This window comes from Pipistrellus kuhlii, unplaced genomic scaffold (genome assembly GCF_014108245.1).
Source record: "Pipistrellus kuhlii isolate mPipKuh1 unplaced genomic scaffold, mPipKuh1.p scaffold_m20_p_73, whole genome shotgun sequence".
Lineage (NCBI taxonomy): Eukaryota > Metazoa > Chordata > Mammalia > Chiroptera > Vespertilionidae > Pipistrellus > Pipistrellus kuhlii.
Genome location: NW_023425577.1, coordinates 1105440 through 1122234, shown reverse-complemented (window position 1 = coordinate 1122234; position 16795 = coordinate 1105440). Strand labels below are relative to the sequence as shown.

General features: G+C 36.3%; 1 protein-coding gene and 1 pseudogene across 1 annotated transcript; one reads left to right on the top strand and one right to left on the bottom strand.

The window, feature by feature from the left end:
- Window positions 1–3128: 3128 nt before the first annotated feature.
- On the top strand, window positions 3129–5956 carry LOC118710393 (olfactory receptor 7A10-like). The gene is made up of 2 exons (XM_036422873.1): window positions 3129–3138; window positions 5043–5956. The coding sequence occupies exons 1-2, from the start codon at window positions 3129–3131 to the stop codon at window positions 5954–5956; spliced, it is 924 nt and encodes a 307-aa protein (XP_036278766.1).
- Window positions 4035–4558, bottom strand: LOC118710394 (annotated as a pseudogene).
- Window positions 5957–16795: the final 10839 nt, after the last annotated feature.

Here is a 16795-nt window from a genome sequence, read left to right as displayed (position 1 = left end):
GGGAAAAAACCATTGAAACCTGCAAAGAATTTTTGTGAGTTTATTTGAGCCAAACTGTCAACATGTGCCAGGAAGCAGAACCTCAAAGGATTGAGATAATGCTCCGGAGAATACAGGGTTACATCTATATTTATACATTGCAATCAAAGGAAAGGGACATAGGTGAGTTACATGAAATTCATTGGTGAGATTATGGAGGTGGGACAGAGCAAAGTGGGGAAACCTCTGGGATAGGGTAAAAGGTGAAATTATGGACAGGAGCTTCTTTTACAGAGATGGATACAGGATGCTCTAAGGTAATTAACAGTTGACAATTAACTTGATAATAATAACAATGAGGGAATGTCTTGAGGCCATTTGTTGTGCCCTGAGGGGTCTGGGGTAAAAACGAAATTACAAGTTACCCAGACATCTCACAGATATGTTATCTTAGAGGCAAAAAGGCAGATGGGCTCAGTAAAGAAAATCTAAGTTGATCTTTGTCAGGTGAAATATCGGTCTAGGACATGACTACCCACTATAACCTGTTTGTAGTTAGATATGTAATTTTCAAACCATCTTTTGCGGTTATTTTAGGTCTCTGAGTTTGCAAGACTGCCACGCAGTCCTCCCCTGAGCTTGTCAGGTTAGTTTGTGGCTCTTTTCATTCACATATGGAAGGTGTAAGTAGAGTCCAGGGATGCACAGGAGAGACCACACCACAGACAATGATCTGGCCCAGAATGTCAATAGTGCAGAGATTGATAAACCATGGCTGAAAGAACATATGTACTTGTAATATTTATAGCTGTCTGCAGATTGGTTTCACAATGTTATTACACTTTACTGTTCTGCCAGAAAGAAAATACAGTACCCTTTACTACCTGTTTGCAAGTTCCAACCCTCATCAGTGCAACACCTTTTTCAAGTTTTCTCAGGCTGAGAGAAGTGAAATAATTTTTTTTCTGAAAATTTTTCTGAGTTTCATCAAAGATTCATATATTTGATGGCCTTGCTAATTTTAATACTATTTTCTATGCCTCGTGGTTTTTCATATTTAGCCTTTTACATGATTTCTAAACATATTATGGTAGAGCAGGATGAAGAGGGTAACAAAGATAAATGGTGATGGGAGGAGACTTGACTTGGGTTGCTAAACACACAATACAATATACATATAAAGTTTAATAGAATTGTCTACTTGAATGCTACCTGATTTTGCTAACTAATGTTATCCAAATGAATTCTATGAAATTTAAAAATAAAAATAAATATAAATCATTATTTCTTAATTGACTTTGGGGGATGTTACAGCAATCAAAATGTGTTACATTTTATTTAGTTATATATGTCTGTCTCATTACTTCTAATTCACCTGAATTATGATGGTTTGGTCCACTCATACATATTAATATGCAGTTTTTTATCATTTCATATGAAAAGGATTTGTTATACTTAACAGTGAGTTGGCAATCCCTCTGACTTTTTGTAATGTTACTGGGAGAGGGGAACAACTTCATTTCCTTCCAGGATGACACATTCCCAGCTTTTATTAAACAACTCAATGTTTACAAATACATTCAAATGTAGACTTTTCATGGGTTCAGTGCACTTATATATTGAGACCTAATTCCTAACTCAGTCAAGAAATAATTATGGAGCATCTGCTGTTTGCCACAATTTCTAGAAACATTATTGATTATTTTCTATGTCTATGCCATTGCCAATTTGATTATTAATACAAGTTACTAACCCTAAATTATTGCTATTTATTACATCTTATTTTGGTTAGTTTTTGATGCTCATTTAATTTTATTTAATATAGTTGCTTGGAATTTGCTCTGTGTAACCAGGTTTCATTCTCCCTATCATGCCTTTCATTTCACAATTTCACATTTACTTAAAGATTTGCCTATGAAAGTGCACTTATATGCACACACATTTGTGAAAATAAAAAGATGAACAAAAGAGGTGAAGCCATACTTGTCTGGATCTGGCACTGTGATGGTGAACTCAGAGTACAATAAAAATATTTGCATGACAATGTGGTCAGGATTAAACCATATGAAGAAAGTTACTCAGTGTAGAAGGATGGCCCCTCATGTCTTGTGGAGGATTAATTGATCATGTCCTTTTTCACATTGGATGAAGACCAGAATCAGAATTAGACTGTGTCCATTGATTTGTCAAAAATGAGGTCAAAACTCAAAGTCCAAAATAAACAATAATTCCATATAACAAAAGCGAGAAAGGGGCTTCTCTCATCCACCATCAATCATATAAAAACCAACTAATCAAATAAGTATAGAAGAGGCACAGACAAAAAACGGTCTTCTACTGTTTGATGTTTAAAATATTCAAATAGTGTTGTTTTTATATATTTCCTTTTGTGAGTTATTGGTTTATTTTTATTTATTTATTTATAAATATATTTTATTGATTTTTTTTACAGAAAGGAAAAGAGAAGGATAGAGAGTTAGAACCATCAATGAGAGAGAATCATCGATCAGCTGCCTCTTGCACACCCCCTACTGGGGATGTGCCCACAACCAAGGTACATACCCTTGACCAGAATTGAACCTGGGACCTTTCAGTCCGCAGTCCAAAGCTTTATCCACTGAGCCAAACCGGTTTCAGCAGGTTTATTTTGTTTGTTTTCACTTATGGTAGTTACATCATCCTATATAATAAAAGCCTAATATGCTAAGTGTCTAGTCATTGGGTCAGCCATTCAACCAATCAAAGAATAATATGCTAATGATATGCTAAGGTTGCTCAACCACTCGCTATGATATGCACTGACCACCAGGGGTCAGAAGCTCAACGCAGGAGCTTTCCCCAAGTGGACAGTGGGCTCCCAGTGGGGAGCTCCGCTAGCCAGAAGCCAGGTTCATGGCTTGTGAGCATAGCAGTAGTGGGGTGAGCCTCTTCTGCCTCTGTGGCAGCTGGCTAAGTGGGCATCCCCCAAGGGCTCCCAGACTATGAGAGGGTACAGGCTGGTCTGAGGGATCCTCTCTACCCCCTTCTCCCCCGTGCACGATTTCATGCACCAGACCCCTAGTATATCTATAAATACCTCTGTATTTTATATAAATTTATTTTTTCTCTTCTGTTATTGTTGCTTAGCTTTGAAGGGAATATAATTAGGGATGGAAAGCAGTCAGAATCCAAAGAAGATTTTTCTTCCCCATTGTCTCTCAGGGACCACCTGAGCAAATGAAATCTCTTCTTCCTAATATCCAGTTTTTGCTCTCTCTCCCTCTCTGTTTATTTAATTATTGTATATTTCTTTAACCACAGGACAGAAAATGAACATAGCAGTATGAAACTCCAAGCTTGTTAGTCCATTCTTACAATAAGAATATCTAAATTCTATTGTTAAATTCTTTTTGGAAAAGCTTCTTGACCTGGACACTTTGACTGGTATCTTCTCGTAGCCTCAATAGTATGGGAGTGAGAAGCACATGGAAATAACAAAGATGAAGAGGCCATGGTGTTCTGTTGAGTGTGTGTTTGTGTGTGTGTGTGTGTGTGTGTGTGTGTGCACGCCTTGTAAACTGATAGCAGAGGTGCCTGATCTCATAGATTCCAACGTGACTCTAATATGAGGAGATACTAAGGATGGGATCCTTTTCAATTAACAAGATGCTTTTGCAACCAGATTACTAAAGTGCAAGATTTACATAGTGTGCACAAGGCACTCTTCATGACTTGAAGTTACAAGAGCAACATGCAAACTACCTTTTTTTCCTTAATATCCTCTGATATCATCTCTGTTTTGCTGTGCTCATTCCCCTTGACACTCTGGCTCATTTTGAGCCCTGATTTTCTGAACAATCATATTCCTCAGGGCCTTTGCACTGGCTGTCTCTACACCTGGCAAACACTTCAGCTTCAATCTCCCAGTAAGTCTTCTTGGAGGTGTCTGTTAAGTGTCGCCTGTTGGCAAGTCTTGGCTAAAATCTTTCAAAAAAAGCACCCTTTATCCACTCTCTCCATTTAATGTGATTTACTTTTCTTAATAGCATCTTCACTATTGGTTATGCTTTTCTTTTAAGTGTATAGTTTATTATTCCTCTCATGAAAAATATGCACAACCGTCACCAATTAAGTTACCAAAGAATCTTTACTCCTTCTGTTGTTCAATCTCCAGCTCACTTTTTGCCATCACCACATTGGCCTTTGCAGTCGCCCTGACTTTCTTCATTCTGTTCTTGCATTCCTTTCTCTGTTTTCTGGAGGTTTTTCTTCTCATATAGGCCATGTCTTGCAAGCCTGTGTTTGTGTTCATTTTTCTTTGTGTAATCCAAGGAATCATAAATCATGCTAAAGCCAGTGGTCTTGCCACCACCAAAGTAGGTTTTGAATCCAAACACAAAGATGACACCAGGTGTGGTCTTATACATTTTGGCTAGTTTGTCCCGAATTTCTATCTTGGGTACTGTTGCCTTTCCAGGGTGAAGGACATCAATGATCATTTGCTTCCGCTGAAGTAGTCTGTTGGTCATGAACTTCCTGGTCCGGATGGATACCTTGTAATTCATGTTGAAGGTTGATCTTCAGCAGCCAGGGAGGAAATGACCACTGGTTATGTTATATTACTTTATTATTATTATTATTATTATTATTATTATTATTATATTCTTTCTCCAGCATTAGTTTGTAGAGGTTTATTTCCCTCCCGCAGCATCCCATTCTTTCTCCAGCATTAGTTTGTAGAGGTTTATTTCCCTCCCGCAGCATCCCATGCTGTGAACAGTGCCTAGAACATGGTCTATAATCAATATATATTCCTCAAATGCATGAAATATAATCTTAATAAAGCAACAATATATACAATGTGTAAAGAACAAGTTGTTGGTAGAAAAGAAAACTCTATTGAGAAATGCCAATAGAGATAACACAAAGGGGAATAAACCACATACCAGAAATGAAAATTATTTTCCTGATTCTAAACATAAATATGTCATGTATTCTCACTTACCAATGCTTGCTAAAGTGAAAATGAGCTTTTCATTTTTTTCTATTTTCTCATAGTCAAATTCCTCAATAAAAGAAACCAGGCAATGCTACACACATTTCAGAATTTCTTCTTCTGGGGCTTTCACAGGCACTGGAACTACAGCCCCTCATATTTGGACTATTTCTCTCCATGTACCTGATCACTGTGTTGGGAAACCTACTCATCATCCTGGCTGTCAGCTCAGACTCTCACCTCCACACGCCCATGTACTTCTTCCTCTGCAACCTGTCCTTGGTAGACATCTGTTTCACCTCCACCACCGTCCCAAAGATGCTGTGGAACCTCCAGACACAGAGCAAAGCCATCACCTATGAAGGCTGCATCACACAGATGTATTTTTTCATAGTTTTTGCTGGGTTGGACAACTTAATCCTGACTGTGATGGCCTATGACCGGTTTGTGGCCATCTGCCACCCCCTGCACTACATGGTCATCATGAACCCGAGGCTCTGTGGACTGCTGGTTCTGCTGTCCTGGATCATTAGTGTCCTAAATTCCTTGCTACATACCTTAGTGGTGTTGCACCTGTCCTTCTGTTCAGACTTGGAAATCCCCCACTTTTTCTGTGAAATCAATCAGATGGTCCAACTTGCCTGTTCTGACATCTTTCTTAACAATATTATAATGTATTTTACAGGTGCAATCTTTTGTGTTGGTCCCCTTGCTGGGATCCTTTACTCTTACTGTAAGATACTTTCCTCCATACATAGAATTTCATCTGCTCAGGGGAAGTATAAAGCATTTTCTACTTGTGCATCTCACCTCTCAGTTGTTTCCTTATTTTATGGTACGCTCCTAGGTGGATACCTCAGCTCTGTTGCTTTCCACAGTACACACTCAAGTGCAATAGCCTCTGTGATGTACACTGTGGTCACACCCATGCTGAACCCCTTCATCTACAGTCTCAGGAACAAGGACTTAAAAGGGGCCCTGGAAAGATTCCTTGGCAGGTAAGCTCTTCAAGGCCAACTGCGCTAGGCTGAACAATTACCCAGGAATGCAGGGTTCAAATCCTCAGGGCCAGAAGTTCTGACACAAATTAATCCAATATTTGTACCATATGTCATTGTAAATTCTCTTTTACCTCAAAGATTAATATGAATTACTTTTGCTTAATGTGTTATCTTATGACGTATTTCATTCCAAGTAATTTTTCTAATGTGTTCCTGGGAGAATAGTCATGAATTTTCCCCCTATGGAGAAAATTATACTTGGCTACTGAAGTCATTTGCATAATTCTGTTTTAGAGGTAACTCTGAGATCATGGTATTCACTTATTTGTTCATCATTATTTTTTACAGCACCATCCTTACTGCTCTTCTTGATAATGTGGACTTTGACATGCTAGTATGTTTTATAGTTGGTCTTCTGGTTTTATGTTCTTCATTCTATTATTCATCTCTGTGTCCACATGCCTAACATAGCTACTGGGAAATATTGACTATCAAACACATGTTTCCAAGAAGAGTCTAAAACAAATACGCATTTTACTAGATAGATTGGTCTAATACAGTTAGAATCAGAGATGATCTTAAATGTGATGAAGCAATAATCACCATACAATATTTCACTATACAAAAATGTTTTTCATGGCAATTGTGTCTGTAATAAAAGTGTGGAATATGCTGTCCATGTGTAAGGCTCCTTATTCATTGGGGTGAAAGATTATGTGGTATATTTTATAAAATTTTCTGAACTATTTCACTGGTTTTGCTATAAAACTTTCTTTCTATATGATATTTTAAAAATTGAGCAGGCCAGAGAGAGAAGAAGAGAGAAACATCCATATGAGAGAGAGAACTATTGATCAGTTGTCTCCCATATACATTCCAACTGGGGATCCAATCCACAACCTGGAAATGTGCCCTAACTGGGAATAGAACCAGCAACCTTGCTGTGCATGGGATGATGCTTAACAAACTGAACCATACAAGCTAGGGCTCCTTAAAGCTTTGAATGTGCTCCATACTAATGTGACTCTTTCTAGTGTTCTAAATTCACTATCTCCCATTTTCTAAATTTTTTTCAAATCCACCAAAGGGAAAGTGAGTGATCCATCTCACTAACACACAATAAGTATCTTTATACTCAGGAATAACTTCAATCTTTTTTTTAAAAAAATATTTACATTATATATATTACTGATTTCAGAGAGGAAGGGAGAGGGAGAGAGAGCTATAGGAAAATCAATAATGAGGGAGAATCATTAATTGCTTGCCTGCTGCATGCTTCCTACTGGGGATTGAGCCCCATCCATTGTCATTTCTTGACTGGAATTGAACCTAAAACCCTTCAGTCCCCAAGCCAATGCTCTATATACTTAAGCAAACCAGTGAGAGCAATATTTTCAATCTTTATGGTCAAAGGAAGAATCCTGCCCTGTTATATGTAGATTTTCTTGCACAAACATGCATGTCCTTCCATTCTGTCTTGACTACCTGGAAGGGAGCCTCAGTGAAGGCACTTTTAAAAAGTTATCTAAAATGTATTGGAGTTACAGTATGATTGTGAGTGCTATCCTCAAATATCAGTACAAATGCCAAAAGTACGAAGTACCAGATTATTATAATCTATCTCAGTTATTTTTGCTTTGATTATAGTATCAATTTATTATTGTCATATAACAGACCACCCTAAAAGTAAATATTTTCATATTATTCCTTTATTTTCCAATGGGTTTGTGTAGTGGGAAGATGTTCTGATCTCTGCTGGTCTCCTCATGAGTCTGCAGTAAACTATGGGTCAGCCGGGGTGGCTCTGCTGACCTTTCTAATGTATAATATCAGGGGCTCAGCTATGGTGACTGATCTAGGCAGGGCTTGGCTGGAATAAATGAGCTCTGCTCCCATGTCCTTATCTGGAAGGCCCCCTGGATTTGCTCACATGGCTGATGCATGTAAACTTGCAGAAAGATTAAATGTTGCTCAGCAAACTATTTCCAATCGTTTACAAGCAATGGGAAAGATTTTAAAGGAAAGATAATGGGTGTCACATCAATTGAACAAAAGACAAATGGAAAACCAAAAAGTCGTTAGTAAAATGTAGCTTCATTGGCATGAAACAAGTCTTCTTTATCTTTTTTTCATTGAATTGTGACTGGCGATGAAAACTGGATTTAATTTGAGAATACCAAATGATCAAGGTCAACCATTAACAACCGAAAGCCAAATCACTTTGGAAGGAAGACAAAGCTCTGTGTTTGGTGGGGTCAGGAAGGTGTGGTGTATTATGAGCTTCTAAAACCAGGTGAAACTGTTAATACTGATCGCTACCGACAACAAACAATCAAGTTGAACTACTCTTTAATTTTAAAACAACAAGAATATGCCAAAAGGCATACCAAAGTACTTTTGCTTCATGATAACGCACATTACACACTTCAAAACCAGTTAAAGATATGTTAAAGCATCTTCCCTAGGAAGTATTAACCTGCCCAATCTATTCAACAGACCTTGCTCCTTCACATTATCACTTGTTCTGATCAATGGCACATGCACTTTCTGAGCAGCACTTAAAACATATGAAGAAGTAGAAAATTGGGTCTCTGAATGGTTTGCCTCAAAACAAGAGAAGTTCTATTGGTACAGTATCCACAAATTATCTGAAAGATGAGGGAAATGTGTAGCTAGCGAGGGACATTATTTTGAATAAAGCACTTTTCATTTTTATCTTGAAATTATTGTTTTCTATAATTACAAAATCTGCCATATTAACCAGTACACCTAATATATTTTAATTTTTTCTTCTGATGTTTTGAAATGTGTGACTAAGAAGTTAACTGACTTTTGTCAATGTTCCATGTGTCCTTAAAAGGGAGACATATTATTTGTTTATAAGGCTACAAAGTTCAATTATTTATCAGTTAATTAAAAGTTTATAATTTAGGAAAAAACCTAGTTCAGGCAATAATCAACAACAGATAACTACTTACCTTGATTATTGTATTAGTAAGGTATTGTTGCATGACAAGCCATCCTACAAGCAAATTATTTGATACTAGAGATGCTGTGCACTGATTCATGCACTGGCGGGGATTGGGCAGAAACCGGCTCTCCAACATCCCCTGGGGGTTCTGGATTGTGAGAGAGTAGAGGCCAGGCAAATGGACCCCACCAGTGCATGATTGGGGCTGGAGAGGGACCCAGGAGGGCTTCAGGGTCTGTCAGGCACATCTCACCCAATCCCAATTGGCCAGACCCCAACAACAAGCCAACCTACTAGACAGAGCATCTGCCCCCTGGTGGTTAGTGTGCATCATATCGACTGGTCAAATGAAAGGTCAGTTACTTTGCATATTAAGCTTTTAAAAAGTAGGATAATGCCATTATTACCAAGTGTGATCGTGTGGTGGGGAGCTTTTCTGAACTCCACTAGTCTCTTTATGAATCTATAGTCAGTTGTGAGTCTCTACAAGTGGTTTTAAGTCTCATTCATGATGTGTGGGTCCATGGTGATATTCTCCCTAGAAACAGTATATCATCAGTTTACCCTGTTTCTATATCTACCTTTATCTTCTATTTTAAAGAAAAGAAAGTGTACACAGGGTGATTTGCCTTATTTTACTCTACTATCCCTAGATCCATGAAAGTTAGCTTTTTTCCCAGGTAGAAGAGATTCCTCCCACTAGCAGAATGCCAGATCCTGGTTTTTTTCCTTCTAGGTTTCTTATAAGTATAATTACATCATGTAATTGGAATATGATTAAAATTTACAACTTGATGAATAAAGGCATTCAAAAATTGCAGTCTGTCTCATGTTTTTAATTGATGTTTTGTTTTATTTTTTGTTATCCTTAAATTAGTATATTTTTCCTTTGATTTTTAGAGACAGTTGAGGAGAGAGAGACAGAGAGAAAAAAAATCCAAGTGAGAAAGCCACATCAATTGGTTGCCTCCTGCTTGCACCCTAACCAGGGCTGGAGATCAAGTCTGCAACCAAGGCACATGCCCTTGACTGGAATCAACCTAGGACCCTTCAGTCCTTGGGCCGATGCTCTATCCACTGAGCCAAACTGGCTAGGGCTCATGTTTCCATTTGTATATGTCAGGAAAGTACACAATAAACTTTAGTGGCTTCTTATACTAATTGTTAAACATTTAATTACCTGAGACTAATTTTCCAATGAAATATGGCCATATATCTCATTTATTGCTTGCAGCATTCACCATAGGGATAATAAACACAACTTCAGATGCATGTTGCAAGCAATAAATGAAGTATATGGCCATATTTTATTGAATCTAACTAAAGTGTTCCAAGGTAAAGTGTTTATGTATGTGTGTACTTATTAATACACATTTTTGTTTCAAACAAAACCACCCACTTATATGTACACAAACAGATTCAGTTATAAACACATATTTTATGTTTAAAGAAAACTTAAGAGAAGTTTGAAAAGGATAGAAATGAAAATAATGAGTTTTTGAATTAACATAACTTAAAAGATGTAGGTACTTAGACATGAAGATTTTAAGTCAATGGTAGATATGTACTTAAATGATGAATTACTTTTCTAATATTAATGCCTCTAATGCATCAAAATTGGGAGCACATTTACATTTATGCAATAAGAAATTCTCTACCTGCAAAAGTGGCTGATTATCTCCAAACTTATTAATTTTATTTATTTATTTATTTATTTATTTATTTATTTATTTATTTATTTATTTATTTACTTTACTTTACTTAAGGGAGGATTACAACTCAAAATGTCTTTCAGAGGCTAAATAAATAAATTGAAACACTAGATCTCAGTTTTCTGAAGAAAATTTCATTGGACAAATGTGTATGCACTGTTTAATGCTAGTGTAAGATTACCATTTGAGACATTTAAAAGAATCACATTCATGCTCTTAAAATTCCTGAAGTCAGAAACAGGAAATGGGTCCCTAGAGGGCTAATATCAAGATGCTTGCAGGCCTAGGTTTCTCTTAGAGGCTACAGGGAAGAGTCCATTTACTTTCCTATTCCAAGCTTAAATGAGAGTATAAAATAATCTAAATATGTTTTTATAATTAACAAGTATTTCACAGTGAGGGACTAAATGGCAGCCCTTGTAGTAAAAGTTTAAATGCCAAATACAATGTCATGAAGCTCATTGTATAACACTCAAAGTTTATATCAAAGAAACTTATCTCTCCCTCTTATTGAAAGGAAAATAGCAATTATCTGTAGCTATTTGGGGCTAAGTCCCCATCCCATGTCAATATTTGGAGATTCAAGTTTTCTAATCCATACTAAATCCTCAGTCTTAAATTTGGAAAAATTTTAAATCAGGGTTGGGATAAGATGTTGGGATGTTAATCCTTTGAAACCCAACAAATGGTATAAGGATGAACTAGTCAAAACTGGACTCACTTTAATTCTAAGTTGGCCTTTTGGGAACACAGAAATTCCAGGAAAACATTTCCTTCTGTCCAGACCCACAGGGAAATCAGTTGATTAGAAGTTGCAGTAACAAGGCAGAAATGCACCTAATGATCAGGCATAGGGAGCTGTAAATATCTCCTCATCTCCAGTCTCTCAGTGTGTGAGACCTTGGGCTGGATGGGACCTGGTTGTTGCTTTTGGAATCCTAAGTTTTTCTAGGAGACCTGTGCTTGTCTCCTTCCTGCTGTCTTGTCTGGGCAGAGATTCAGTCACCCATTCATGAGGTTGGACCTTCCAATGAAGACCTTCTACTCAGAGTTCCCAAACAGGTGAGTCCAGAGGTCCAGTAAGTATTATAGGAAAGGGTCAGAGAGAGTCATAGCCAAGCACATGTACCTGAGGTATCTTGACAGGCACCAGTCTATGGTTGCTTGTCTGCTTAATTAACTAATTAATGACTGATTTATGATGCTAAAAGGAGAAGTGAACATTGAGCTAATTGTTGATAATTAACTGATGAAAGTAGTAATTGAGGCATAAAGTGATTCAAGTAAACGTAGAATTTGTACACTGACTTTTGCCACTAAAGAGAGTAGAAAAATAAAGTAGTAGATATGGAGGGATATCCAGTAAAGTGAGGAAGGTCTTTATTTTTATCATGGCATCTATTCAACTACATTTCTATTGATGAGAAAGAAATATGTCCAATATACTTCTGAAGTATTACCTTACAACAATAGTTCATGAGACATACATTTCACACGATCTTCTTTCACTCATATTCAATTCACATGAAAAAGAATATACGATAAATAACAGGAGGCATGCTAAATAGTTTAACTTTGCAATAACTTCATTTTCTGTGACCTGAATATATTTGTGGGTTAGTTATTCATTTGTTCAATCTCTTTTAAGCCATCTGTAAAGTCTTGACAAGTGTGTAGAGTGATCAGAGTATTTTTATTCCTGTTTTTGATTGCATTCTTCCCAAAAAGGAATTGGAGGTTTCTTTCACACACTTTATTGTTTAATATTGATACCTTCATGTGTGTATATGTGGGCAATTGTGTTTATTAATAGTGTGGTCTCAAACCTGTCAGTCAATCATATTGCTTTCTCTCCATTGCTTTTTCCAAATTTTATTTTATTTTTAAAAACTAATACTTTATTGTTGAAAGTAGTACATTGTCCTCCATTGACCCCTTCTAGCTCTGCTTCTCCCTTGCCCCCCAGCCCCAAGGCTTTGTTCTCCCCACTATTGTCTGTGTCCATGGGTTATGCATACATGCATACAAGGTCTTTGGTTGTTTACCTCCCACCCACCAACCCTCCCAAGCCTTCTCTCTGAGATTCCACACCCTGTTCCATGTTTCCCTGTCTCTGGAATCATTCCAATCATCTGTTTATTTTGTTACTTAGATTACCTATGAGTGAGATCCATTGCTTTTGAATTTTTATTTTTCTTAATGAAAAATATTCAGCTGTTACATATATATTCTTCACTTGTGAATCGTTGCTCTCTAGAATGAAAGTGAATGTTCTGTGTAAGCAGCAATAATAAATCACCCTACACACAGATTGCCAACTTGTTTCACATCTCCATTGTTCCTTATTTTTCTTTGTTGTTGTTGTTGTTGTTGTTAGCTCTGTTTCCAAAACAGGCATCATCTTCTACTATCCTCTGGAAGGCATTCTCTTTTATTTACTTAAGATTACCTTTACCTACCATTAGCATATTTGAACCCCATATCTTTATAGAAGAAGAAACTATAGCTTCTAGATACTGCTTTCCTCCAAATTTAAAATCAATTATACCCGGCACACATGGCTCAGTGGTTGTGTTGACTTATAAACCAGGAGGTCACCTTTAGATTCCTGGTCAGTCTGGGTTGTGGGCTTGGTCCCTGATAGGGGGTATGCAGAGGGCAGTCAATCATTGATTCTCTCTCATCATTGATATTTCTGTCTCTCTCTTCCCTTTCTCTATAAAATAAATAAAAATATATTTTTAATATTTTATAATATTCTGTTTTTTTCCAAGTTATTGGAAATATAAGCTGGAATTAGTGGCCCATGTTGAAATTATTAAGTTATTATTATTATCTGTCTTTATATAGATTAATTTGATCTCTCTTAATTTTGTTTCATACAGATGTCTTAACCACTATTCTTAATCTAATTTTATTCTTTTGATAATCTATACTCCATAAATTTTTAGTTTCTTTTTAAAACATATCTTTTGTGCTTTGGATACATACACACTTATATGCAATTGAACAAATACATAAATTGTATCCTGTGCCCAGCAGAAATTATCTTTATGTGTTGTAAAGTCTTTTTTTCTATGTGTCCATTCTTCCTTTTTACTCAACAATACATTATGATCTTTCCTCCAATCAGTTAATGTGATGCTAATTCATTATTACCATGTATACAAAATATTTTGTGATGTGGTTGTGCTATTCACACTTTGAAAGTGTGAATAATTATATAAAATTATTAAAAATATTTTGGATTTGTTACATTAAAATTCTGATTTCCCACCAGAGGCAATATTGTTCACTCAGGGGATATTGAGCAATATGCAGAGACATGATTGTCAGTCACATGGAAGTTGTAGGTAGGTAGAGTCCAGGGATGCAAAGGAGAGACCACACCCCAGACAATTATCTGGCCCAGAATGTCAGTAGTCCAGAGATTGATAAACCATGACTGAAAGAATAAATGTACTTGTAATATTTATAGCTATTTTCAGATTGGTTTCCCAATGTTTTAACACTTATAGTTCTTCCAGAAATAAAAATAGAGTACCCCTTAGCTACCTGTTTGCAAGATCCAACCCTGATCAATGTGACACCTTTTTAAGTTTTCTGCAGGCTGGGAGATGTGGAAGAATTTTTTTCTTGTTTTCTGAACTTTTTCTAAGTTTTATCAAAGATTTATATATGTGATGCTCTTGTTAATTTGAATATTATTTGTATATGCCAATTAATCTTTCAGTATTAGCCTTTTAAATGATTTCTAAACATGATTTTGGTGGGGGAAATGGAAGAGTGTAACAGAATAATTGGTGAAAGAAGGAGACTTGACTAGGAGAGCTGAACACATAATACTCTATACATCTGATTTATGATAGAATTGTATACCTGAAACCTACATAATTTTATTAACCAATATTACCCCACTAAATTCCATGAAATTTAAGAATAAAACTTAATATAAATTATTATTTCTCACTCAACTTTGAGGTATGTTTTGGCCATAAAAATGTTTCACATTTTATTTACTTAAATAGGTCTGTCTCATTATTACTAAGTCTCTTGACTTAATTATGATGGTTTGGCCCACCCATACATATTAATGTGCAGTGTTCTATCATTTCACATGAAAGGGACTGGTGACAGGTTAGAGTGAGTAGGCAATTAGTCTGATATTTTGTAAAGTGACTGAGGGAGGGAGGGGAACAATTGCATTTCCTTCCAGGTTGATACATACCCAGCTTTTATTAAACAATTCAATGTTTACAAATATATTGAAATGCAGACTTATCATGGCTTCAGTGCACTTATATACTGATACCTAATTCCTGATTCATTCAAGAAATAACAATGGAGCATCTACTATGTGCTACAATTCCTAGAAACATTATAAATTTTCTTGAATGTCTATGCCATTTCCAATTTGATTACTAATCCAAATTACTAACCCTAAATTATTGCTATTTATTATACCTTGTTTTGGTTAGGTTTTGATGCTCCACTCAATTTTCTTTAATACAGTTGTTTAATACAGTTGCTTGGAATTTGCTCTGTTTAAACAGGTGTCATTCTCCCTGCCATTCTTTTCACTTCATAACTTCATATTTATTTAAAGGTTTGTCTATAAAAGTGCACATATATTCACAAACATTTGTGAAAATACAAAGGTGAACAAAACAGGTGAAACCCTGCTTGTTTGGACCTGGCACTGTGATGAAGTCAGTGTACAATGAAAAAATGTTTGTATGACCAGGTGCTCGGGCTTAAATTATATGAAGAAAGTTACTCAGTGTAGAAGAATGGATTGCCATGGCATGTGCAGGACGTATTGATCACATCTTCAGAGGCCTTTGCACATTAGATGAAGATCAAAACTAAGATAAAAAAATGATGCCTCATAAGAAAAGTGAGAAAAGTATTGCCTCATTTACCATCAATCATATCCAAACCAACTGATCAAATAAATATAGAAGAGGCATAGGAAAAACCAGTCTTCTGCTGCTTGATAGTAGAAAATATTCACCCTGTGTTGTTTTTATATATTCCCTTTTGTGAGTTACTTATATATTTTTTGGTCAGAGTTCCCTTGGAGTAGTTATATCATATATCTATGAAAACCTTTGTATTTTTGACAAATTTACTTTTTCTCCTCTATTCCTTTTTCTTGGCTTTGAGGAGGATATAATTAGGGTTGAAAAGCAACCAGAATTTAAAGATGTTTTCTTCCTTGTTGTCTATCAGGAACCATCTGAGCTAACTAAATCTTTTTCCTCATGTGCACTTTCTTGCTATCTCTCTCTTAATGTTTGTTTAACCTGTTGTTTATGTTTCTTTAAGTACATACAGAAAATGTGCATTGTAATATGAATCCCAAACCTTATTTGTACATGGGAAGTGTACAATGAGAATATCCATATACTATTTCTAAATTCTTTTTGGAAAAGATAGTTGATCTGGACATCTACAGTTGTATCTTCTCATAGTCTACATAGTATCGTTGTGAGAAGGACACAGAATAACAGTAGGGAAAAGGCCCTGGTGTGCTGGGATTTTTGTTTCGTTTTTGTTTTGGGTTTTGTTTGTTTGTTTGTTCATTGTGTGTGTGTGTGCGTGTGTGTGTGTGTGTGTCCTATAAACTGAGAGCACTGCCTGGACTGATATATTCCAATGTGACTCTAATATCAAGAGGAGATCCTTTTCAATTAACAAGGTGCTTCTGCAACCAGATTAATGAAGTGCTAGTTTTGCATAGTGTGCACAAGGCACTCCCCATGACCTGAAGTTACAACAGCAGCACACAAGTGACCATTTTTCTAAATATTCTCTGACATCTCTGATCCTGCTTTGCTGTGTTCATTCTGCTTGATACTCTGACTCATTTTGAGCCCTGGTTTTCTAAACAATCATCTTCCTCAGGGTCTTTGCACAGCCTGTTCCTTTTGCCTGGAAAACACTTATGCTTCATCCTCCCAGTTAGTGATCTATGAGATATCTGTTTAAGTGTCATCTTTGGCAAGTCTTGGCTACACTCTATAAAAAAGAACACCCTCTCTACACTCTCTTCTTTAATGAGATTTACTTTTGTTTATAGCAGCTGCCCCATTGCATATGTTTTATTATTTTTATTTGATTATATTCTTTCTCCATGATTAGTTTGTAAGGACTT